This window comes from Cebidichthys violaceus, unplaced genomic scaffold (genome assembly GCF_023349555.1).
Source record: "Cebidichthys violaceus isolate CVI_PGR_0920_01 unplaced genomic scaffold, fCebVio1.0.p SCAF_9, whole genome shotgun sequence".
Taxonomy (NCBI): Eukaryota; Metazoa; Chordata; class Actinopteri; order Perciformes; family Stichaeidae; genus Cebidichthys; species Cebidichthys violaceus.
Genome location: NW_027176975.1, coordinates 11,101,517 through 11,126,867, shown reverse-complemented (window position 1 = coordinate 11,126,867; position 25,351 = coordinate 11,101,517). Strand labels below are relative to the sequence as shown.

Below are 25,351 nucleotides of genomic sequence, written 5' to 3'. Positions count from 1 at the left end.
ATTACATTCTTATATTGTTTCTGCAGATGTTTACATTCTGATATTATTTCTGCAGATGTTTACATTTGTGGCTCCTGTTTTTAACTTTACCCAGACAGACTTTTACTACAAACAGCAGCTCCTCATTTATTATGGTCTGGCAAAAGTGATGTCACGGCAAATAGAAGTGCTACATTTTGTGGGTTTCTTTTAAGATTGACTATTTATATGGAACAATGAGTTTTGTTCCGTCTCTCTTTATTTCTGTCTTTCTATTTACTGATCAGTTTCATGTCTGTAGAGCTCATTTATGTCATGTCTGGTTCGACTTGGAAAGGAATACTACATACATACTACTACTACACATTATCTCTTTCTATGTCTATTATTCATAGGGCTGCACCCTCTTAGTGCACCAATCGGTTATTTTGGTCTTAGACGACTAAGATTTATATAATCGTTTTTTTCATGCTGAATGACTTATTTCCAAGAAACGTATAAGCACATCTCTGGTAAACATAAGGTTTAAAGTGGTGATTTTGTGTGATTTTTGTGGAGAAACTCACTTTTACTGATCTGTCTATTAGTCTTATAAGAATGTCTTTGGTTGAGCACAGCCTTATCATTCAACAATTAATACTAACACATTTATGTGGGCACACATCTCAACCTAATGTTTAATAATAATGGCTATAATTATTATTATTATTATTTTTTACTGTGTAACTTCCCGGACTGTTGAATTGTGTTGCACACTGTGGCACATCTTGCTGTGATGCTGTTTCTGCTCTGCAGAGGGAGCCATTGCTCCATTTCAGATTCTGCAGCCGCTCAGGAGCCAAAGGCGCACTTTTCTCTCTTCTTAATAACTTTTCCTACAGATTTGACATTCACTTCATATTCACCTTACAGTCATTAATAGTAGTTTAAGAAAAGCATTCATATGATTAGATACTAAATGAATTGCCTCAGTGTACATATCCTCTTAAATCAACTCATATCTGTCTCTGATATTGCACAGCCTGCACCCCTGAGGGTAGAAATCAATGGAGATAAATTGCCTTACGAGTGAGTTTCTCTTTCACTGAGCGGCCCGGTTCCTCAGAATGATGAGATGCTGCAGTCTCCTGTGACAGGCTGAGGTAGAGTTCCTGAAAGTCAGCAATGATTCTGGGCAGCAGCCAGAGTGCTCTGCTTACTCCTTACATGCTGCACAACTGTGTTGTGTGTGTGTGTGTGTGTGTGTGTGTGTGTGTGTGTGTGTGTGTGTGTGTGTGTGTGTGTGTGTGTGTGTGAGTACTCAAGCTTGTTTTTTCCTTTAGGGGTTATGTTAAGAAATAAGATGGCCGCTCAAACCAGGTACTAAAAAGACTCCCTGTTCTGTTATTGCTGTGTGTGTGTGTGTGTGTGTGTGTGTGTGTGTGTGTGTGTGTGTGTGTGTGTGTGTGTGTGTGTGTGGTGAAGCAGGCTTCTCCCCCCAGCTTCTCTAAGCTAATCCACCGACTGTGACACATGCATCCTATTCTTCAATATGGAATTTCCATCTACATGATTTGTGGGTCCATGTCCGACATTTCATTTGCAGTATTACTCAGATTTTGATGATGGATATAGAGTAAAATGTTCTTTATGACATCGTCATAACATCCCCTGTATGTAATCTTCCAGAAGAAGTTGGATCACTCAGACATTACAGACTGAAAGTGATACATCTAATAACAAGGAAGACTGTCGATGAGATTTACAATGTCATTACTCTGTCTCTGTGTCTGACTTATGACTGTGTTGCTGTCAGCACAGGTTTTCCATGCTCTATAACTGAGAACTGACCTCCAGGGGGATTTCTCCATGATGCGTCTGGTCTCACAGCTCGTCACACCTTACTGTCATCAAGTCAAACAGATGTGACCCAGTGCCTGCCGTAACACTGCCATGTAACTGACGCCCTGTGATATTCAAATCTGTTGAGGCTGTTGTGATGCACATTTTACAGGATCAGATTTGTAACCTGGCGCTTTGGAAGATCCCATTTACAGTGTGTGACTATAACTCTGTTAAAAAAGGCCTCTTATTCTCGCACTGTCCTTGTGCAATCAACTGTACGAGAGTGTACAAATACCCTGAGAGACAAGTTCTGTAATAATTCTTATTTAGATTTTTTGCCCTCTGTGTGAAACAACATGGAGGACGTTTGCTTGGCAGGCCATAATCAGAAAGACACTTCTGCCACATGTTCATTGTGTGTGTGTGTGTGTGTGTGTGCGCGCGCTATGTTCACATGGCTCACAGAGTGTTTGTTTATGTGTGTTTATGCCTGGGTGTGTATTTGTATACGTAAGTGTATGTTTGTGTGCATATGTCTCAGTTGGCGAGTTGGAGTCGTGGTGTGGGCGGGGTTCAGTTTTCCGATTGGGTCTAGATGACAGTCAAGGCTCTTTGTTGTGGTTTGGGGCCCTGCTGGCCCGGGGCCCTCTCCTGTTTCCCTGCCCTGTTTTGCTGCCACAGACTAAAGACAGCTTTTAACCTTCAGCAGATGCTCTAAGTTGTGAAGATAAAAGATGGCGTTGGTATCTGAGGCTGTAAGAGTGCTGATTAGAAGATGAAAATGACATTTGCGTGATAATCATCAGTGTGTTTGTTTTCTTTACACTCTGCAGAGTATCATATGGATCTCCTCAGGGCTCTTTTTCGTCTTATGTAGACTGCCTGTCTGAACACTGGGCATACTCTCTATTGTAAAGCATATGAGTCTGGTGATATTAAAGTTGATTAGGATTTATTACAACTAGTTTTTAATAGCTTTTTTAGATATAGTCTTTATTCCTATAATATCGGTAACAATGATATTCAATAATCAAAAAGTTAACTGCAGAGTTCCGGAAGCATCCAGGTTAGAAAAACTTACTTGAAGGCAAACGGTAAGAGTATTACCCAAACTGTGTAATCTACATATCAATCATAGTTTACAGACCTACTTCCGGGTTCAACTTTGACCTTTGCCGTAGTCAAAATATATTGGTTTAGATAATCTGATGAAATGTTGGCCTGTGTACAACCTGTTTGATCGCCTGAAAACTTGTTTTTCTTGCACCATCAGATTCGCTCTACTGCATTCCTTGATCTTGGCAAGTAGTTTGGTGATTAAGCCAAAAGAAAATAATGACCAACACTATAAATGTGTGACGAACAAAAATCATCCTTGGACATTTCTTACAGTTGCAATAAGAAATGTGTAATGTACTTTCATCTTCATTAATACACAAATTGTGTGGAGTCCATTTTGTCTCTGTAGCCTTACCTTCCATGCTCACTTCATTGCCCAAAACATCACCACTGCCATTCTGATTGACCAACAACTGATGCTTTAAAAGATGAAAATATCAATATGTCTTAAAATTAATACATTTTCTTTCCTCCACTGCAAACCCCTTGCTGAGTAACTCTCAGGTCCGACTCCAGCGTGTTTTCCCCCAGCTGATAAGTTGTACGGACAGGAAGTTTTCCGTATTCCTCCACACATCCGTTCAGAAACAAGAAATGCACCGGCTATTGTCTTGAAAGCAGTCCAACCCTCTCAAAAATTGTGTGTGTGTGTGTGTGTGTGTGTTTGGGAGAAGGGATTTTATGCAAATGTTCTAATCTTCTCATGGAACAAGTGATCCCTGTTAATGTTACCTAATCCACCCTGCTTTGATCAAACCTAGGAGTTAGCGTTGGATTAATTGATTGTGTAATATATTGGTTTCACTTCTCACCTTTAGGCAGACAATTAGCACATCTGGCCCTGCTACAGTGAGACCAAACTGCTAATCCACCATCTCATCAGTAGGTAATCACTATTAAACATAGCAGAAATCCCAATCGGGCCTAAAGCTGTTAGGCCTGCACTAACCGCTGATCAACTGTCCCTGAGTACCTGAGCCTGCCTCGTCCTCGGTGGCTCCTGGCCAAGAAGCAGCGATGCTCTATGTTTGAGCTAGTCGCCTGCCTGCCTGCCAGCGTGCCCTGTCATTGAGATAATAGCTGTTTTCTGTCTGTTTTTGTTCAGCCTCTAGGCTTTTGTCAAAAGGTGTCAGTCTTTGTGTTTTACTGCAGGGAGATTTACCTGCAGCATGTTCTGCTTGAAAGAATGGTTGCTGCAGTAAAAGAGAGACTAAAGAAAGACTAAAAGGATTAAGTGACACTGGGATAATACATTGTTGTCCCATTGCTTGTAAATTGTTTAAAACACATCTACTGCATGTGTTTCAACGAAAAAAGGGAGAACAGCTGTGAGAAAAACGGTATCACTTCATTAAAGGCATGTTTTAACACAATTCAGTATAGTGTTCAAGGCGTTTGAGTTCTTGTTAAGTGAATGTTTTTCTAGTTTAGCAGCATGACAGATTCAACTTTCCGATGGGATTGACTGCATTTGAATGTACCCACAGTGAATTGTGAATCAAATACACACACGCACGCACACACACACACACTCACACTCACTCACACTCGAATCCCCGAATGCTTTGCGAGCCCTATAACCCCTTCCTCTGTGCGCACACCTCGACTATTTCTCTTTCCACCTAGAGAGCAATAAATCTCTTCTCTGTGTGTTGGTGCCACAGATGAGCCTTGTGATTTAGACTCTTGAGGGTGGAGGCTTTTCTTGGGTAAATGACCCCGCTCGCTACTGGCCCCCTCTCCTCTGAGGTGAAAGGGCTTTTACAGCTCCTTTGTTTTCACTGTTTGTAAAAGAGTTTGGAGGACGTGCTTCAATGATGGAGTGCCATATGGGCATGTGCGTGGAGAAGGGTCACGTCAAAGTGACTTGGATCAAGAAAATCATCCTATTTCTTAATAATGAAGTATTAGGAGGGATCTTCTTCCTCGTCGTGTGCTCTTGAAATCACGCAGTGATGCTCTGAAATCCCCTGGTCCACTTGCCTGCGTTGGTGTTGGCGTGTATCAGAAGACTGTGTTTTAATGAATGAGCCTCTCTCAGCAGTGCGCATTGTGACGCTGGTTTCCTGTTGAGTTGTCGGCTTGGTTTGCGCAGCGTGGACTAACCCACGCCACGAGGAAGGATAGACACAACAGCTGTATGGGGTTCAGGATTAATGCGCCTGAGAGAACAGTTTTGGTCTCAACGCCCCTACACTTGCCGTGTTATGAAGAGCGAATGCAGATACACCAGAGGCGGAACCATTAGTACGTTTTGTGGCTCAAAGTCACATGGAGTAAACTTTTGGATTTTCTTGTTTTGAGAACAGAAGAGGCTGGTCAGCAAGCAGCTGATGTGATGGGAAGGGGACTGTGGACCTTTTCAATGATTGTTTTTCAGAGTTGGGAAATATTTCTAACATCTTCCTCGTATTTTTGTGATCTAACTATCCCACTGAATGCGTCTTTTAGGAACCGATATTTTTGTTGGGTGTGGTAAGAATTGCCAGGAGAGACTTAAATTAATATTTAAAAGGTTAAACGATTAAAGATTGAAATGATCTGTGACACTGGGGATCTGCTCTATGAAATATGCATTTGGCTTTGGCAAATGCTTGTGACCCTGTGGCATACTAAGGTGTGTGTGTGTGTGTGTGTGTGTGTGTGTGTGTGTGTGTGTGTGTGTATATATACACACAGTATATATATATACATGTATATATTCTACTTGTGCTATTTCAGTGTATACATTTTTAACAGCAGTACTTGCTTTGTTTTTAAAGCGAATCTCTTCTTTTTTCAAAGTTAAACAAATGGAAGGATTTTAATTTCCCTATAATCTCCCTTGTTTTGATTTATCAAACTTTCTTAAGTTACTGCTAGATAACATATCTGGGTGTTCATTTTCACTCCCCTCATGAAGTGCCTGCTGACACGGTTATAATTTCACCATTTATTATCAGCCAGTAAAAAGAACAAAGCTTCCCACCCAGCTATGCTTGTGTGGTGGTGTGGTATTTGCTATTTATTTGTTTAAAAGGGGCGTAGGGGCTGCTACAGTAATCTCTCCCTCTTTCCTCCCCCTTTCTTCTTTTTTTAAAAGTTCATTACCATCACCAGAGGCGCGTCGTAGGGGTTAATTTAGCGCCGAGTTGGGGCGCGTCAGGGCGCACACAGTGGACTAGTTGTGTCGATCACTCACGCAGAGGCGATGCCCTTTTGTGGAGAGGTCTCTTGTCACACAGAGGACAGACGGCATTCACAATCAGGACGCAGGGACACAAAGAGAAGAACTGCATTTTAAAAGGCTCCATTCTTTCCCCGCAACCGCTGGGTGTTGACTGTGGGTGTTTGAGAGGATCTTTGTTGCCCGAAGAAAGTAGAGAGGAAGAATACGCGCCGTATACGGGTTGGGGGATTTTTACGGACAGGGTTACTACAGTGCAGCTGATGCTGTCATCCACTCCACCTATGTTTGCGTTCCCGGAGTCTTGTTTTGCATGAGGAGCTGAACTTTTTACGCGTTGTTTTACGCATTAATTGTACGAGACACTGTCATAATGAACTTTCTCTCCCCGGTACCTGTGGCGTAGCGGTTTGAACCGGATCATTATACCTTCAAGGAGAACAAGTAATTTCGTGGATATCTGCCGAAAGGATGCCAGTTGATAAATTCGCAAACATGGAGGAAAAACTGTGGATATTGGAGGATCTCAATATGATGTACATCCGCCAGATTGCACTCAGTTTACAGGTACAAGCTTATTTCAATTTCTAGTTGACCATCACTTGTCTCTGACCTTCTGCTCGCATTTTTTGTTGTTATTTGCGCTGTCGTCACCAGATTTTACACAATCTCATAGCTGTGGGGTGTGTGGTCATGTCTCGCACTGTTTCATTTTTCTTGATTGATATCCAGACTGAGAACAAGCTGATTTTTTTCACTGTGTTAGTGTGTGCAGCTGTGCTTCTGCTTGTTGTAACGTTTACAGAGGAGTTTTGGTGAAGGATCTTTCTATAAGGGACAAACAAGTAGAGCTGACTCTGGTGTGGTCTCCCCATTACAGATGGCAAATCTTACACTGACAGTAAACAAAAAGCAACACCACATGCCATCCATCTCTCCCTCTCTGTGTCTCCTCTTCCAACTAGGGTTCAGGCACAGTCCACAGCTGCACATATGGGCCTCATAAGTCCATGTGTGTGTGGTTGTGTGTGTGCTAGTATTGTGTATCTGTATTGAGAAAGACAGAAAGGAGTCATTCCATACAACATGACGAATGTCTAGCCACCTTTTTTTTGCTCATGTCAACAATGTTCCTTTAACTATTTCTGTGAAAATAACTAAGAAATGTCTCCATTTCATTCGTAACAGAGTTGAAAGAAGGAGACATGTGGTCACTGGAAATATTACAGGATTGTCAAAGGGAAATTCTATTATACTTGAATTTTTTGGCCCCATAAACTGAAAAGATATGGGCTGTCTGTGCTGCAGCTGTTAAAAAAGGCAGAGTGTTTCTCTTCCACTATATGTCAACTGAAATCTAGTCCAAAAGGCCTTCAGCTGTGTGACACAGGGGCTGAATGAGAGGTGATATCGCTCACTGGTGTGTTGTACCTTCCAGCAGTTTGGCATCGTTTTCATGTGCAAGGTGTTTATTTGTTTATCTACCTGTGCCAAGCGCCACAGAGCAACACAAGCTAATGCCAGCATCAGCTTGTGTGCAGCCTGTAGTCTGTTCTCTTTTTGAGACATTATGGTTCCCAAATACTGGAATCTGCCTTAAAAACACTCAGTAAACTTTCGATACACTTGTGCTGCCAGATTGTCCTGAGGCTTGTATAGCAATTGTAGCCTGAAATGTCACAAAGCAGCTGTCACGAGGTGTTTTTACCAACAAATTGATCGGGAACTAATCAAATTATTGGTTCTTGTCACAGAGCCTCCTTTTGATGTCCAAGTTGTTTACAGCTCGGACATAGATTTGAAAGTGGTACTTTGTCTGAATATTTAATTTGGGGCATTATGTTGGCATGTAGATAACAGGCATTTTTGTGCATTTAAGCATTTATTTGTCATATTGTTTCTGTAAATGCAATTGCAAGGGTAGGAATATAATAACGAGACGATGAGCCCATATTTAGCCCTGTGGGAAAACTTGTCGCTTCTGCTCCTTCACAGGGAGTTCAGAGGTCAGGGTCGGCTGCAGAGAGGCATTACTCTGCAATAACCAGTGAGAATTTCAGATTGTTGGACAGAAAGTTGTGCTCGCCTTCAACTTATATAAGTATTTTTTGCTGGTAAACACTGACTTGTGTGCTCAGTCGCTCGCTCTTCCCCTCCCTCCCCCCATGTCTCCTCTGCCTGGGTGGGTTTATGAGACAGGGATTCTTTGTATGTAGCTGAGCTTCACGGCCCACAGTTTAACTGTAATTTCAGCTAGCTATGGATGTTTTTTTGCTCCAGGGTCTTTCATAAACTTCCTGCTGGATCATCACGACTTGCAATTATTACACTGTAAACCCTTTTCTTCTCCTCTTTGTTTTTCCCTGCAGCAACATATATATATATATATATACAGTATGTGAAAGCCACTCCCACCCAATGCATACACATATACAGTACACACTAAACATTTACAAACTACACAGAACTACATCTTGTTTGCTGCTGTTTTTTTGCACTGGTCATCTCTGAAGATAAGAATATTTGTCATTTAGAAAGAATTAAAAAGTGAGAAGATCACGCATGTCCTGAGGTTCCAGCATTCCTCAGTCTTGTATAATTGCTGTGTCAGGAGGGGAAAGAGAACAGCCATTGGGTTATTTGCAAGCTCAGTAGGAAGACATTTTTCTGTTCTTCAGGTTTTAACAAGTCTGGTTATAATAGGAATGGCTGCATTCTTGGCTCCAATGTACTGTTTTCTTTCGCAGCAGCGCTTCTTCTTTAGTCACATGCAAAGTGTAAAAAGCATTTTGCCCAAAGAATACAGAGGAGAGGTGGCCAATGGGAAACAGGAAATGGTCTTGTGTAATTACTTTTTCCCAACGGGAGCAACAAAATGATGTCATTGAACTTGTTGCCTTTTAAGAGAAGCATACACACCATATCCTGTCACTACAAATCCAAACACAAAGATTTTATCTATTTTTTGCTTTGCTTTTAATGTCCTGTTGTTTTCTCCTATCCTGCTTCTCATCTCTCTTCACCTTCTCAGGCTGTGTCCCCACTGTCCTGTCGCCTTCTCCACATGGGTATAGCCCGAGGGCCGTAGATAGACACTTTCTCCCTGGTCTAATTTTAGCCTGCAGACCGGCCTTGAATGCATGGATCGTGGCTTTAACAAAGTTAAATGTGGACGTTTGTGAAAAGGGTTTCTGAGCTCATTCATTTTTTGCAAGTTATAAAAGCAAGATTTGTGTTGTGTCCATTCTGTAAGTCAGGTATTGTTTCTGACAGTACAATACTTTCTCTATGTGTGTATGTGTGTTGACCTCACTGGGCCACAGTGGCCCTGCTTAACTCGGAAGGGGTGCAGCCTGGGGCATTAAGCTGCTACAGCTCTGGCTGCTACTGATCATACTAATGATATTGTCAGATAAAAGATTTAAGAGATCCCCTTTTTGGGTTCTGCTACAGTTGAGGTATTAAATAAACTAACCCTTCACTATTTGTTGAACCTGTGAAAAACACCAACTTGGAAGTGTAGCTAAATAAATACATAAATAAAATGTTATAATGCTACTGTGGTTAGAAAATCAAGTGCAACATTTCAGCAATAGTCAAACAGGATATCATGCTCCTGTTAAAACTACTGACAAGATTTGTTTTAATCCATAAATATGCAATATTTCCATATCATTTGAATTGTGTGTTTGTATGAAGAAAGACAAACACTAAAGATGACTTTAACAAAGCAAAAGGATAACATTTAATATTTTAATCGGAGCAGTTGAAATGATTTTTGGACTGTGGTGAAAAGTCTGGAGCCTTGTAGACCAGCTGCTATAATGAAACAACAAAGGGAACTGTATCTGCCAATATGGCTCATCAATGATCAGCAGTTAGTAGAGGCGGCAAAACAACTTGATCAGGGATTTCTAAAAGTTATATTTGCTCCCTTTTTTTATGATTCGTTGCACTACTACTCGTAATCAGGCTAATATACTACAACTATGATTTTAATAATAATGCACAAGTTCTATAGATGTCCTGATGGAAATGGACAGATTGACCCTAACATGTTGTAGTCAAGGGAGCGCTGACCCTTTTTTGACGATGAGCTCTCGTGGGGGTTCAGGTGGGAGTTTCTTGCTGCCTCACCCGGGACTCATGTTTGACCTCTCACACGCTCCCACACCCTAAACTTAGCTGTGGCCATGCCTCAGATAGTTCTGTGGATTCTAGACACCACATGCAGGCGTTAAATATCCATTGGCTGGTATTCATGCAGCCTCTTTTCATCTGATCTCAGATCACTGCCGTGACTGTTTGATTGAGTTGGACTTGAGTTGAAGTTGATCCGTCCACCCAGATCAATACAGCCTCTGCTTCTATTTGAAACTGTGCTGAAATATATTTTGTATGTGATTCAGTTTGTTCCCTTTGTCGTATTTGTCGTCATGTGTCAGAAAACATTCACTTTGGCTATTCTGCCATTTCCATATTGTATATAAAGCCTTCTAAGTATCCGTCCTTGTAACAGACATTTCTACCCCGACCTCATGCTTTCTAAATGTAGGAGGTCCTGGAGGGTAAAGGCCAAATTGACAGCAGTTAATCCCTCCCTGCTCTGGCACAGTAAACCAGCATCTTCTCATGCACTCGGGCTAGACTGATGAATCCCAACCTGGATGATGAATTTGTAGAAAGAGCAAAGGTTAATCTTATTTATACTAGGACTGCAAAACGGTGCATGTGAGATGCTTCAATCCCCTGGCTTACGTGGACCTAGCCTCGTGGTTGCATTTATTTTTTATCTGCAATGTTCTGGTCCTATTCTTTCTGTTCTTGTCATCCTCAGTTAAATTCTTCTCTCATCGTTGTCATTCAATTATTCAATCTTTATTTTATTGCCCTTTCTGTCCTTGTGATGAATTCATCCCTTTAGCATTGAAGTTAATATTAATATATCCTTCCATAAAGAATCAGTCAGCAGTTGAAACCTGTGTGTGTGTGTGTGTGTGTGTGTGTGTGTGTGTGTGTGTGTGTGTGTGTGTGTGTGTGTGTGTGTGTGTGTGTGTGTGTGTGTGTGTGTGTGTGTGTGTTAGTTCAGCTGTGAGGTTGTTTAGGTAGCCTAAGTTACACCAGACCTGCTTGCTTCAGTGAAAGGTGTGCTGAAGCTAACAGTGCCCGCTCTCCTGTGATACAGGATACACAGTCACATCTGAGCCAAAACACATTCCTCCACAACAAACTACTTCATCGCACACCGCTAACCTGCTGAGCTGTGTGTGCTTCTGAGAGTCTGTGAGTAAATATTTGCAAAGAGTAATAAGCCAATACTGTAAGCCATATAATCAAGCCGAGTGCTTTGCTTTGATTAAGGACATAAAGTTTACCACCCTGGATTTCACTGTTACTGGGAGTTTTTTTATGGGCTTTTTGCATTTGTTTTGAATTAGATGTAAGAAATTCTGACAGTATTGCAACAGTCTCAAAATGAATGGAAATTGTTTATTCACATGTAAGTGTTCTGCACATGGGGTTTAGTCTGTTTGCTGTGTGTGTGTGTGTGTGTGTGTGTGTGTGTGTGTGTGTGTGGTGTATTTATAAGTGTGTCTTTGGCATCTATTTCACGGATAGCTACAGTCGAGTCCAGTTCTTCCAGTGCTGTAAGCCAAATGCAGGCACAGAGTGTGTGAGGTAGTGGAGAAAGGGGGCTTTGTATCCCATCACATACACCCATCGCTCCCTAAGCCCTCCTCTCCCACTTGGAACCAACCATCTAGCCCCTAACTCTAAGCCATCTCTTCCAAGCCATCCTCTCTCCCCTGCCAGCCTCAAGTCTACTGACTTTAAACCATCTGGTTCCCCACCTCACCTCTGCAGTCCCCCTGGACTTCACCACAGTGCTGTACCCCCCCCCATACCTCAGTCCTCACCCCAGCCATCGCCCATGCAGCGGTTAGGAGGTGCAGTAAAGGTCTGAATGGGCCCACTGTGTAAGCAGGAACCAGTTAGATGCCGCGGCCTGAGCCAAGCTTCCTTTGAAAAACAGCAGGCATGAGCCAGGAGAGTGAGAAGGAGCAAACACAAAGCCAAACCGAGAGATGCTGTTATTGGAACATTGACCTGACTCCCAGCTCCTTCCCAGCCTGTTTCTTTTTGTCATTCACTTCCCTTTCCTCACTATCTCCACCTGGATCCTTGATCATTTCACTCTGCTGTTCTCCTGTGTCACTGCCGCCTCTATCTCAGCTTTCGGCCCATATTTCCACACTCTTTTATCTCACCCTTCAGCATCAACTTTCTTTAATCCTCCTTATCCACTCTTTCGGCTTTCACCTGGGCACACACAAAGACACTTTGGCTTTTTAGTCAAAGGATTCTTTTTAGCAGCTGCAAAGAAAATTGAAGTCACTTAAGCTGTTTGAATTGACACTGCAGCCATTATTCAAATGAGCACAGATTGGATTTAAAGCTATGTTTGACTTATCATGTCAACAGCTCAGAAGTCATCGTTTTGAACTGGAAATATTAAAAAAATGCTGTATTCCTTTGTAAAACATGTAATTAAGATCATCTGAACATGTTCTGGCGATGCAGCTGGTTGCACAGGCTGTTAAATCAGATGGTTGTCTTTCAAAATGTGTGCAAGCACACACTGTTTAAACAGAGCATTTGATAATGTGTTTAATTGAGCCTGTAGATTGCTTTTGTGTTCGTCCATATGGATGCAATTTCTGCTTGCATCTGTGTGATCTATTTGAGTGTGCTTTCCAGCTTGTGAGATAAACTCTGCACAGTGTACAGGATTGTGTGGAAGTTTATGGTTCATGCAGTGACTTTATTGATTTGTGTCTTTTGATGAGGTTTATGGTACAGTATGTGGGGGAGTTTTAAAGTGTGCATGAATAAATTCAGTCTATTTTTGTGTTTCTAATCTCTCTATCCCTCCCAACACTGTTACCAGGCAAAGTTAGTTGCCTGGAACAGAGAGTAGGTGGAAGTCAGAGAGGCGGAGGACAAGAGAAGCTAGGATTTTCTAAACAAGCAATTACCGCCATTAAAACAATCCATTCCCCAGTGAAGTTGAAAGCATCCTTGGCATCACCAGCATCCTTGTGACTCTACAAATTGTACCTTTTGGGCAGTGTGTGTGTGTGTGTGTGTGTGTGTGTGTGTGTGTGTGTGATGTGTGTTAGCAGCAAGCCAAAGTGTCTAATTGAATCACTGCACACTGCAAGATCCTTGGCCACTAAGTTGGCGTGTGTGTGTGTGTGTGTGTGTGTGTGTGTGTGTGGTGTGGGTGTAGGTGTGGGTGCGTTGGCAGGTGGAATAACTCTGTCAGCATTTGGAGGGCTGCCATCCGACCATCCGAGAGTCCATTCTGCTTTCATCAAGGACAAGAGATGATCTCTTCTCTCTTGCATTTAGGATGTAATGATGTTATTGTCTCTGTCTCCATCTCTCTTTTTCACAGCATCTGTAAGAGACCTACTAACTTCACATAAATAGCTGTTTGTGTCACTTAAGTTTTGTATGACTCAAATTAATAAACATTAAAACAACCAGAGAAAGCTGAGCAGATGGCCTTGCAGCATTTGCAGAAGGCTTAATTATCACAGCAACAAAAGATGAGCTTGAGTTTTATGTGACTTCTGTGGTTGGACGCCTTCAGATTGATGGTTGTGCTGCTAAGGAAAACCTAAATGCCAAAGGCAAACTGTCACGGGGGAATTCCAAGGTTTAGAGGCGGGTCAGCAGGAGCTGGGGCTTAAGGCTGAGGTAGATCTGAGGGCCAAGGTTGCTGAAAAGGGGCCTCTTGTTGTGGTACGAGGTGTTGAGAGGCATGGCTGAGCTGTTCCACCCCCAAACAACTCCCCCTACCCAAAAAAGCAACCTCTGTGCCTCACCATGATGAGATCAGTGGAACAAACTCTCCAGCCGGATGATGTCATGTTTGGGACTTGGGGTCAAAATCTCAGGGTCACATTAGGAGAAGATGCGTGTGTGTCTGTGTGGGAGGGGTGTGCATAATACCCTTTGAGAATTTTACATGGGCTGTTGTGTTCATACCATCGTTTTTTCAACTTCCTGCTGTCTCCTTGCTAGGGACAATATAGAACACTCACAATAAGTTGATCGTGGCGAATTTCTAATATCGGGATAACTATTGACTTGATGAAGCTGCCTAGCTTGCTATTATAGAGAAGTGGAAAATAGAGCCTGATTTTAAAAAGAGAGGAATTGTCATAAAAGAGACTAGATTCACACAATGTTGCTCTATATATTTTGTTTTCCTTTTGACCTTATGAGTTATAATTACCTTATTTAAGATTTTGTTTTTCACTAAAAATGATGCTCACTAAAAAAGAAGTAAGATTCAATAGAAAGTATTTGTAAAGTTAAGTAATTCCAATAAATGTTGGTGCCATTTTAAGAGTTTTAATCACATTGTGATGATTACCAGGATAATATTGTTAATTGCAATAATTTTGGCCAGCATAATTGTGACATGACATTTTCATATCGTCCTGTGACTACTCATTCACAAAGACACAAATGAGAACACACACACTTGACTCTATTACCTTCTGTGCCCTCCTTCGTCTTCAACTATTTTTAGAAAAAGCTTGCAGAGCCTAGTCAGAGTTAACGAGTGTCCATATGTCTGTATATGTTTGTCTTCATTCGGAGATGAAAATGTTAATCCATCTTATTGTTGGGATAGACTCAGGAAGGGGACAGGGATCCCTGTTGTTTCTGGGGAGAGGCATAGCTCACTACGATTGAGACAAACAGCTAACAGGAATGACACCCCTATTAACCCCCGCTACACTGAGCCGCTCTGAAACACTGTGTCATTGATCCGTATGTCTCTACACACAGACTGGCTGTTGGTGGTTATGTAACTTCATGTGTAAGTTTATTGAGGGACTATTTTGGGGCCTACATAAAAACACACACAGCTTGTGTTCTCGGCAACCGCAGCTGTCACTGTAAAATCCACCAAGATTGACGGTCAGTATATATAGCTTTGAATGTGATCTCTGTTTATTTAACTTTCAAAAGACTAAGGTATAGGTTGCAATAGCTATGTATCAATGATGACATGTCTCATGATGTTTATTACATTTCTCATGTTGCAGACGTTGATACTGTTGTATTGATAATAATGAGATATGCAGTTTTTGTCATTTAGATTTACAGGTAAACTCTGCAGTGTATTAGTATGTAAACTACACAGCTATGAGATGTGAATAAATAGTGTTGTTATGACAAGCTTGAATCAATCACTCTGTGATGTTGATGTCAAGTCTATTTGGTGTCAGACTCTAGTCTACTCCCAGCATCCCATGACCTTTTCTCGGGGCAGCCTGACACTAGTAGGAAAGCATGTCACTACATGTTTCTTGGTCCTTGCATAAGATAAAACCATGACAGGCACATAATAATACGGTCACAGTTTCTCAGATTTGAGGCACAGTTCAGCAGAGTGGAGTGAATGATCCAGTTTGTGTTTGTTGATGTTGCCATGCCCTTTTATGGCCAATAGGGGGCTGATAGGCTACCCACCATAAAAGCTACCATAAAAGAAATAACGGTCTAAAAATCGGTGGTAAAAGGAAGAGAAAGCAATCAAATTCCTGTATTTTCACTCGTATTCCCGGCACCTTGCAGTAAAGCAATTGAAGCTTATCCGTGTGCTCCAGTGCTTCCTTTGGGTCAGTTTATGTGAAATTACCCAGAGACCTTTATTCAAATAAAGGGCTGTGAAACATGTGGGTAAAATATTTGAAGGAGAAACACGGGCCTGTCCCTTAACAACCGCTGTCATCAGAGGCAGCAGATTAAAATCTGCACAAACTCGAGGTGTGAATTTTGCAAAGCTTATTTTTCTGCGAAGTTGCTCCTTCAGGCTGGATAAGAATTAAGATTCCATTATTATTTACACTTATGAAAAAATTACAAATTAAACAGAAATGGTTTGGGAAGATGTCCTATAATTAGACACAAGGCTACAAAGTCTACAGAGGGAGGAAGGGATCTTGAGGATGTTCAGTAGCAGCAGAGAAGAAGTGAAACACTTTTGTCGGTGAGTCAATAGGAAGTGCTCGAGTCTCGGAGGGAGGGGGCTGAGTAGGTTAGCCTGGCTGGAGGAATGTTCTCTCATTCTGTCAAATGTTGGGTAATGACACTGGGACTGATGGTAATCATTCATTCAATGGTCCCACTGAGTCATTCAGCATGGGAAAACTGAAACTCACTGTCCAAGTATGTTTCTTATCTTATGTCCAGATTCCTTGAATATGTAATGTGTCATTGTTTGGCTACTACCATATTCCAATTCAACAGGTGACAACATAGATTAAGCCACCACTGTTTTGTCAGTGTATGCTGTACATGCCAGCATCGGTATTGTCACTCACTCGTGTTGTTCCCTGAACCTTCCAGTGAACTGTGAGTGTAAATTTGTCTCAAACAGCACTTCTCTGGCTGGCTCTCTGGCACAGCTTCTTGCTGATGAAACCTTAATCTGATTAACTGAAGGATATTTACAGCTCTAAGTCCTGAGTTATCGAGGCTCATCTTGTTTTTGTTGCACACGTCTACTCACATGGAGAGATGAGCAGAGAGAGAGCGGGATGGATTAGAGGGTTAAAGGCAAATTTTACTTTAACATTCTTGTTGGTGTTGATGAAGTGAATGCCAGGACAAAGCACCCCTATCCTCCTCTGTTGTCCTTGGCTTGAGGTTAAGAGCTGCTTTCACCCAGCCAAATGCACGGACGTATTATTGTACCATTGAGGTAGACTTTGTTGCTCTGTTGCCATTAGCCAAGGCTGCCCACAGACTGACTCTCTCCTCCTCCATCCTGATCCTCCTACATGTCATCTGTTGCATCTCAGGACTGTGCACTGTATCTCATTCCACTTCTCAACCCACAAATGACACGCAACAAAACAAGTGTTGTGGTTTTTGTCTTCTTTTGATGAGGTTGTAGCCATTTTGCTCTGCTGATATTCAGGAAAATATTAAAACAATAAAGATGTTTGATGCTCTTCATTTAATTCCTGCGGCGGTATATTTTCATAACGTTCTCTGTTTGCAAAATATATCCTTAACACTCCAATTATTCGTTTTCCAGTGCGGATTTCCTGTAGCAATGCAGGTTTATTCCCAACACTTTTATTCTAGCTGGACTCTTCTGTGTTTTCCGTTTCCACCTGCCCACAAATCACTCTCATACATCACCGGTCGACAAGCCGATACACTCAGCCGCACAGCAACTTCCCAGTGCGCACACAGGGGCCAGGCAATAAGCAGAGGCATGCACAGAAAGAGAGACGGGTGGAGATTTTTATTTTTCCCTGAATGATGACTTGTTCTGTCAGTAGAATTATGTATAAATGCACCAAATAGGCTGATGGCCAATATTGTTTGAGCACACTGTGATGTTTTGATATTGTAATATTTTTTTTTTTCACTAGCCTTTTGGCTAATTCCCTGTCTAATTCCAAGAATTAAAATATGATGATGGCCATATTTTACTGATTGCATACATTATCCCTGGGCCAATCTGGGACTTAAAATGTACTACTCAGAGAGTGTATAGTCCTCTACATGTACAGCATCTCTTCTATGGGATCACTTAACAAAGGCAGACATCAAGGGAGAGGTTTTGCTGTGACTGTATTGTGTATCTAATTGTAGCAATTATTATTAAAAAAAATGTAATAAACTTTCAGCTGCTCATAGAAGCAAGCAAGGATGTGTGGGAAAAGTGAGTTGTTTTGCTTGCACTGTTGCAGCAATGCAACCGGCGTATTGACCAGTGCCTTGTGAAAAAAAGTTGAGTCATAACTTAAAAAAAGAAAAAGGTCTTTTTTTTCCACTGTGGGCGGTGTAAGCAGAGCGACCACAGTGCATTTTATTGACACACTTTGCATCCCACTTCAAACTATGGCCAAAGTCGGGGCTGCCAAATCCTTCTTATGTCAGTTTCTTCCAAATAGCTTTAGACTATGCACTGCCTTTTTGTGAGGGACCCCATGGGACAGTAAACACTGTCTGTGGACTGACAACAACAAACCCCAGAGAAAAATATGTAGCCTTAGTACAATCTAATTTGGTGAATGACAGTGGGATGACACTTAATAAAATTGCTGCCAACACCCCATGGATCCTCCTCAAGGACCACTGGAGGTCCCTGGACACAGCTCTGAGAGCAACTGCCGTAAATGACAGTTCGTTCTCCTCTGCTTGCGCGCAGCTACACACGGATTAGGAACACACACACACACACACACACACACACACACACACACACACACACACACACACACACACACACACACACACCCGCCTCCTCAGAAACGGCTCTCGGTTGGTCCATCAGCCGGTCTGTCTTTATCCTCCCTTGTGCTGGTGGTGTTGTGTGTGTGTGTGTGTGAATCCGGACTGGAGCTCTGGAGCTACTAGGACGACGACAATGATGATGACGATAATGATGAAGACATCACAGAGAGGGGTTGAAAAACATGACCGCGATCGTTCCCAAATTGCCAGGAGTGAGGTTTGTGTCTTCTGCGCGGATACATAACAACTTCTGAGGTTAATAGACGGCAGCTATTTTCGGTGATTATTTCCTTTAGCCTCTAAATGGAGCTGCCTCAGAGGGAAAATCTGAGTTAAGGTATTTCGCAGGGTGTGTGGGACGTTCAACGGACCTTGGTGTTGCGTAAAGCGCCCGTGCTGCTAGTTTTGGAGAGTTGGGAAGCGGAGTGAGCTCTTTTGAAAGGATGAACAACTCAAAGAATCAACGGGTAAGATTTGCTGTTTTTTCCCCGAAAAGATTCAGAGGACTTTATAGGGTTAGATGGAATGGAAAAATGACAGCTGTTGTGTAAAACACGTCACACTTCGGGTTAATTCGTCGCCGCCGGATCACGTAAACTATATGATCCTAAGAGATTTGGAGACCTCCCATTGGATCTACTATCGATTGTTGCAAGTCTAGCTGATAATATGCGGTTTACTCTTGTAAGGAGAAACGCAACGCCACTATTGAAAACCCCGACATTTTAAAGTTACTTTGTTAATCTCCCAAGTCTGCCTTCCTGGTTGGTACTAATCAAGACCTGTTTTAAATCAATAACGTCGTTTTATGAATTTGGCGCGGGGCTTATTTAAGTAGACGATTTTATTCATAAAATTCCATCTTTTAGAAATGGTTCACGCTGCCTTTTTACTGCCCAACATTTGTTATCACAATGGAGATTGAGGGAGTAGATGAATCAGTTAAATTGTTTTATTGGTTGATAAGATGTATGCCGAACTGAAGAGTGGTACCTATTGATCTTTGAAATCTTGTATGTCATACTCTTCAAGTTAATGATTTCTGCTAATAATCATGATTGTTTTAGAAGTCAAGATTTTTAAGGGAGTCTGGTTACAATATATTCTAAATTGTGCCAATTGTATAAGGTGTGCCATAATGACCCAATTCAATAAAGCAGCTATTGATTTTGTTCCTTTGTTTGTCACCTTAAACAACTCACTCTCTATGGCTTGTGCTATGCTTGTGGGTTGCTGGAGGTTACTTTAGGATAGTAACCCTCAATTTTATGTTGTCAGACTGCACTGTGCCGGATCACTCAGCCTCTCAGAGTTGGAACAATGTGACTGTTACTGCAATAATGACTTACATCTCCCAGTCATCACCCTTTCCCCTCTCTTGTGAATAAATGTTTCCTAAGCGCCTTGAATTGGCAGCACAAAAATAGCTTGAGCAGAAAAAACACATTGCCTGTGAGAATATTATGCTTTTCATTTCTCTTTCTTTTTTCCCACAGCAGTAAAATAATATCATTCCATAGTTTTCACATAAAGCGGTTTTGCTCAGAGGATGCCAGTCCACATACCAGAGGCATGTCAATCTTGCATTCATATTGCTATTTTAAGAAGCAGTTTGCCATGCTTTCCAGTTGAACACATGTACACCGAACCACAGAAAAGTGCTGAAAAGAAAGGACGGCTACCAAAAGATTTTTTTCCTCAACATGCTAAACCCCTATAAGAACAGTGGCCAGATGAGTGTGTGTGACTGGCAGTCAGTTTGGTTTCTTAGTATACACACATTTGTCTGACAGACCACTTCCTATAATCAACTTTTCTATCACCACTGAAACTCTATCCATGCACAGATTAACCAAACAACTGGCTGCATCTCTGTCTGTTGATTGCCTTCACTTTACTTAATGACAGGCTGCTTCCTGATGTGAGAGAGACCTAGAGTTTAGATTTTAGTGTCATGTTGATTTAAAAGGTCACCTGCATCAACATCAGTCAGAGATTGAACGAGCCAGACAGATGTGATCTTTCCATTCCTGGAATGCAGCCTTCTGTGTGTGTGTGTGTGTGTGTGTGTGTGTGTGTGTGTGTGTGTCTCAGTGTACGTATGTGTGGTGCAGAGAGCTCAAAGCGTGTGGTGTGTGTTTATTTTGTCCCTACTTCTGTTACAGCCACAGCCATCTCTGATCATTAGTAGTGAAAAGGTTACTTATGTGCCAGAGCTCATCCTCAGTGTGATAAATGGTATCCTTAATATACAGTCTTTCTGATGCTTATTTATGCAACTTTAGCTGTATTCATCGCATGCTGCAGTTGAACCGATATTATTTTTCGTCAGTGCATTTCTGCCTTTGCTTTTCATTGCCTTTGCAATTATACAAGGGGGGAGAAAAGTCAGCATCCTGTGTCAGTTCACTCGCTATGGAATCCTTTGGCCCATGTCTAACAATCAATAACCACTTACTGCAGAGAAGCTTTCCGCAGTCAAGTCTCTGTCTGTCCACACAGCTTTCTGTCTCTCTCTCCTCTTTCTCTACCTATCTATCTGGATAGGTATCTCAAGTGTCTCCTCTGCTTGTATGTGTCTGTCTCCCCTCCTCTTTCCTCCCAAGCCTTCACTCACCTCTGCAGTCACGTGTTTTCTCTTGCTGCCTCTCTCTGCCCCTGCTCTGTGCTGCTGTGTGTCTGCAGTAGAGGTCATTTTGTTTTCTCTGCTGATATTGTCCATTGCTTTTTCCTGGGAGGAATGAGAGAGGCCGGTCTTCCTCAGCCTATGTACTGTATGGATAGCAGCAGCAGTGGAGGAGGAGGGGGTGAATTGGACTTTATGTTGTGTGTGTGTGTGTGTGTGTGTGTGTGTGTGTGTGTGTGTGTGTGTGTGTGTGTGTGTGTGTGTGTGTGTGTGTCTCCTTGAGCCAGTTGTCTTTGGACTAGTGTGAAAAATGAGCCACTTACACCTTGCTCTGCCACAATATTGCTTCACTGCCCACCCAATTATAGATCTTTTAACTCCCACTTTTTCATACACAATCTTCCTCTCTCTAGGGGTTTCTTACTTTTCATATGGAGTCTCTTGCCAGCTCTGGTCCTCCACTGCTGCTTTCATTTTCCAGCTTCATGACTCAAGTAAACACTATACAAAGCCAGCTCAAAATCTGCTCGACATGCCATGGCAGAGCTCTCTCGGTTCTGTCTTATTTATTATTTTTTTCTCCTTTTGCCCGCAAGTGTTGTTGCAGGCAGAGTGGCAGAGTTCTCAATGGGTTTGTCCTGGCATGAATGCCTCAAAACAGAAAGAAAATAAATAGAGAGATGGAAGAGAGAGTGGGGAGAGAAGACGGATAGGGTTGACGCAGGAGGATGTATCCGTGTAATCATACATAGGACACATGTACATTTATGCAGCAGCAGATTGATGGTGTGGCCTCATGATGCTGATACAGTGGGAAAGAAGTGATGGACAGACAGATAAATGGACAGACAGACAATTGGAGAGGAGTGAAGACCTGACGATGCAGAGGGAGATTGTGAATGGATTGATGGTCATTTAGGAGAGCTCTCAGTCCCACAGACAGATAATCAGACAAGCAGCTAATGCAGAGCTGCTGGCAGCGGATCACAATCGGACCCAGTCCACGTCTATCTGTCATGTCTACCCGAGGAAGCAGATGCTGAGCTGTCAGTCATTTATACTGCACTGTTTGACAGGCTGTTTAATACCTGCTACCTGTTGTGTGTGGGTGTGTGAAAGTTTCCCTTCATTTTACAATGCATCCACACTGCCAATACATGATTAGGTCATGTTTGTTTAATGGAATTGCTCTTGTGTTGAGAGGTATGTGCAAAGCCTCAAAATTTGTTCAGACAAACATTCCACTTACTAGATCTGTGGGAATGTGACATAATGGATAATCCATCTAGGCAACCCTCTAGCCTGCTCCCATGGCCCTGTGATGAAATGCTGGCATGGCCGTACAGAATCGATAATAATAATATTAAAAACAGGGCTTTGCATTCCTTCTCACACACATACACTCAATCAGTGCACACATCATGATGCTCAGGTGATACTTTATTGTGGGTTTGAGTTTGATTTTGCAGATAAAGGATGTGAATGGGTGCGGAGCACAGTCAATGCTTGATTGAATAGTCTGCTGCTGTTTACAATGAAACACATTTACTTTTTTATCCGTGTTTCTGTAGACTGACTGAAGTAGAGCCTCCATAAATACCCCCACACTGAGCAGTCAGTGGCTGTCAGACCTCCATTTGTTCCACACTGGAAAAGGACAGCCAATTTCAGGAAGACTTTACAGGATTCCACTCATTGATCACACTTTTGCTCTCTTTTTCTTCTTTCTTTTATTTTAGAAGTTTGATGCAGTGATCAAGTAACCAGGTGAAAAACCTTTAAATACAAACAAAACACCACTTAAAAAAAATTAAAAGCAAGATAACCACATGCAGTTAACAGACTACAATACTTAAATTGCTTAAATTAAATACCCACAAATTAACCTTGTAAATACATAGCAAACAATCCATTTCCAATATTGTGAGTAAATTAATTAAATACAGTAAATACATTTTTAGCTGAATTTGATCATGATTTCATCATTTTAACAGTACAATAAATCAGCAGCTCTTTAAAAGGATAAATCTTCCAAATGCATCACTTTATAAATTGTACTTAGCTCACATGGTTCTTCAGTTTTAATTACATTTAAATCACATGATTTTAAATAGATCACATTTCTAATTATTTAAATACCATGACAGCATTTTAACTATATTTACCCAACATGCTTTTAACCATCAGTATTTGCAGTTCTCAATCAGTTCATCTCAGTCAATGGCTACAAACAATGGGCTACAACAGTTACAATGCATGATAGCTCACCGGCTGCTTCTTCCATGTTCAAAACAAGCTTTGGTTTGCACAAACACTATTTCTGTGTGTTTCTAGCTTCTGTTGCTTCCTCCCAGACTCTCAGTGCTGCTCTGCTGTGATTCTGCAAAGCCAGTTAATTAGCCAGTTAATTAGCTGATCAATCTCACGTGGTGCACTCAACCTGGTGCTCTCAGGCTGGAAGGGGCATGGCCCACAGTTCAACTCAACAGTGTGTGTGTGTGTGTGTGTGTGTGTGTGTGTGTGTGTGTGTGTATATATCTGAACTTCTCTGTGCTTTGTTGACGTGGCCGGGCCGGATGCGCTGTTCTCAGTGCATGTTTGTGCATGTGAGGGTGCCCCACTGGCTAGCTCATGGTAGCCGCTCTGCACCAAAAACGTCCTGCTGACAGAAGGCATCGTAGCAGAATTGTATCGCCCACCCTTTGGTTTTCCCAATAGGTGCACACTGTTAGCTCTGACAGCACTGTCAGCACTGCCGTTGTTTGCACTGGTTTGTTAGCTGCGAGAAAAGATGTATGGCTGTGAGCCTCAGCCGTCGCCATGTTGAGAGCTGTGCGGAGAAAATAGATATGCTCTGAATTTTGTATTGAGCAACTTTATTAACTAGTATTCATTATATTAACACTACGCTATTTTTATTTCAGTATAAACTACCGTACAAAAAAATTGACATTTCATTGCAGCATTTACACGCTGCTGGGTTTATGGATGAACTTCCATCGATATTGCTGCCAGACTGCTAAAATGAATTTCCAATAAGTTTAATGAAAGGCTGTTATTGATCCAATTTATCAATTTCATTCATTCATTCATTCATTCATCTTCGTCCGCTTATCCGGGATCGGGTCGCGGGGGCAACAGCTCCAGCAGGGGACCCCAAACTTCCCTTTCCCGGGCCACATCAGCCAGCTCTGACTGGGGGATCCCGAGGCGCTCCCAGGCCAGTTTGGAGATATAGTCCCTCCACCTGGTCCTGGGCCTCCCTTGGGGTCTCCTCCCAGCTGGTCGTGCCTGGAACACCTCCCTAGGGAGGCACCCAGGTGGCATCCTCACCAGATGCCCGAACCACCTCAACTGGCTCCGTTCCACGCAAAGGAGCAGCGACTCTACTCCGAGTCCCTCACGGATGACCGAACTTCTCACCCTATCTCTAAGGGAGATGCCAGCCACCCTCCTGAGGAAACCCATTTCGGCCGCTTGTACCCGTGATCTAATTCTTTCGGTCATGACCCAGTCCACATGACCATAGGTGAGGGTAGGAACGAAGATTGCCCGGTAGATAGAGAGCTTTGCCTTGCGGTTCAGCTCTCTTTTCGTCACAACGGTGCGGTAAAGTGACTGCAATACCGCCCCAGCTGCTCCGATTCTCCGGCCAATCTCACGTTCCATTGTTCCCTCACTCGCGAACAAGACCCAATCAATCACCTTGATTAAAAAATGCTTCAATATTGGCTGTGTAAATGGCCTAAATGTGTGTTATGTGTTGTTATATGTTTATTTAGCCGTATAGAGGAATGTTTTGTACTAATGCCCTTACAGCACAGACGGAAGCAAGGAAAGATAAATGGGGTTCACTCTGAAATTTTGTGTATGTGAGACCCAGACTAACTCTATTCGTGTCGGCCTGATTACGGTGCATTGTCAGTAGATAGAAGCTGTTGTGCCCTCCCCCCTCCCACTGTCCTGGGGCCTGTCCTGGCAAACAGTGTTCTGTTGTAGCTGAATAAATATGTTGAACTTGTGTCTGTTTGTGCAGTATACTGTAGATAAGTGGTGGAGTAAATAAAAAAAGTGTGTAGAGGTTTTACATTAGTGTGTGTGTGTGTGTGTGTGTGTGTGTGTGTGTGTGTGTGTGTGTGTGTGTGTGTGTGTGTGTAAATGTGGCTCCCTAATCTGTTCTGGAGGGCAGATAAGAACCATGAACACACACACGTGCATGCACACACTTTCAGCAATTAATTATATTCCCTTTCTTGTTCTTTTCGCTTTTCAATCTCACTTGCCCTTGCCTCCTAGTT

The 25,351-nt window shown here is 42.3% G+C and overlaps 1 protein-coding gene across 5 annotated transcripts in view; it reads left to right on the top strand.

Annotated features, from left to right (window-relative positions):
- The window catches only part of rtkna (rhotekin a), a 55,176-nt gene that overhangs the window by 9,733 nt on the left and 20,092 nt on the right, over positions 1 to 25,351 (top strand). Inside the window, exon 1 of one of the 5 annotated variants that reach the window (XM_068703395.1) lies at positions 6,176 to 6,655. The exons of 2 other annotated variants lie outside the window; for them this stretch is intronic. In XM_068703395.1, the coding sequence (XP_068559496.1) occupies positions 6,560 to 6,655 (96 nt within the window). In that variant the 5' untranslated portion in view covers positions 6,176 to 6,559. Of the gene's footprint in view, positions 1 to 6,175; positions 6,656 to 18,475; positions 18,895 to 25,351 lie in introns of those variants that run through there. 2 more of the 5 variants (XM_068703396.1, XM_068703398.1) reach the window with 2 other exon arrangements.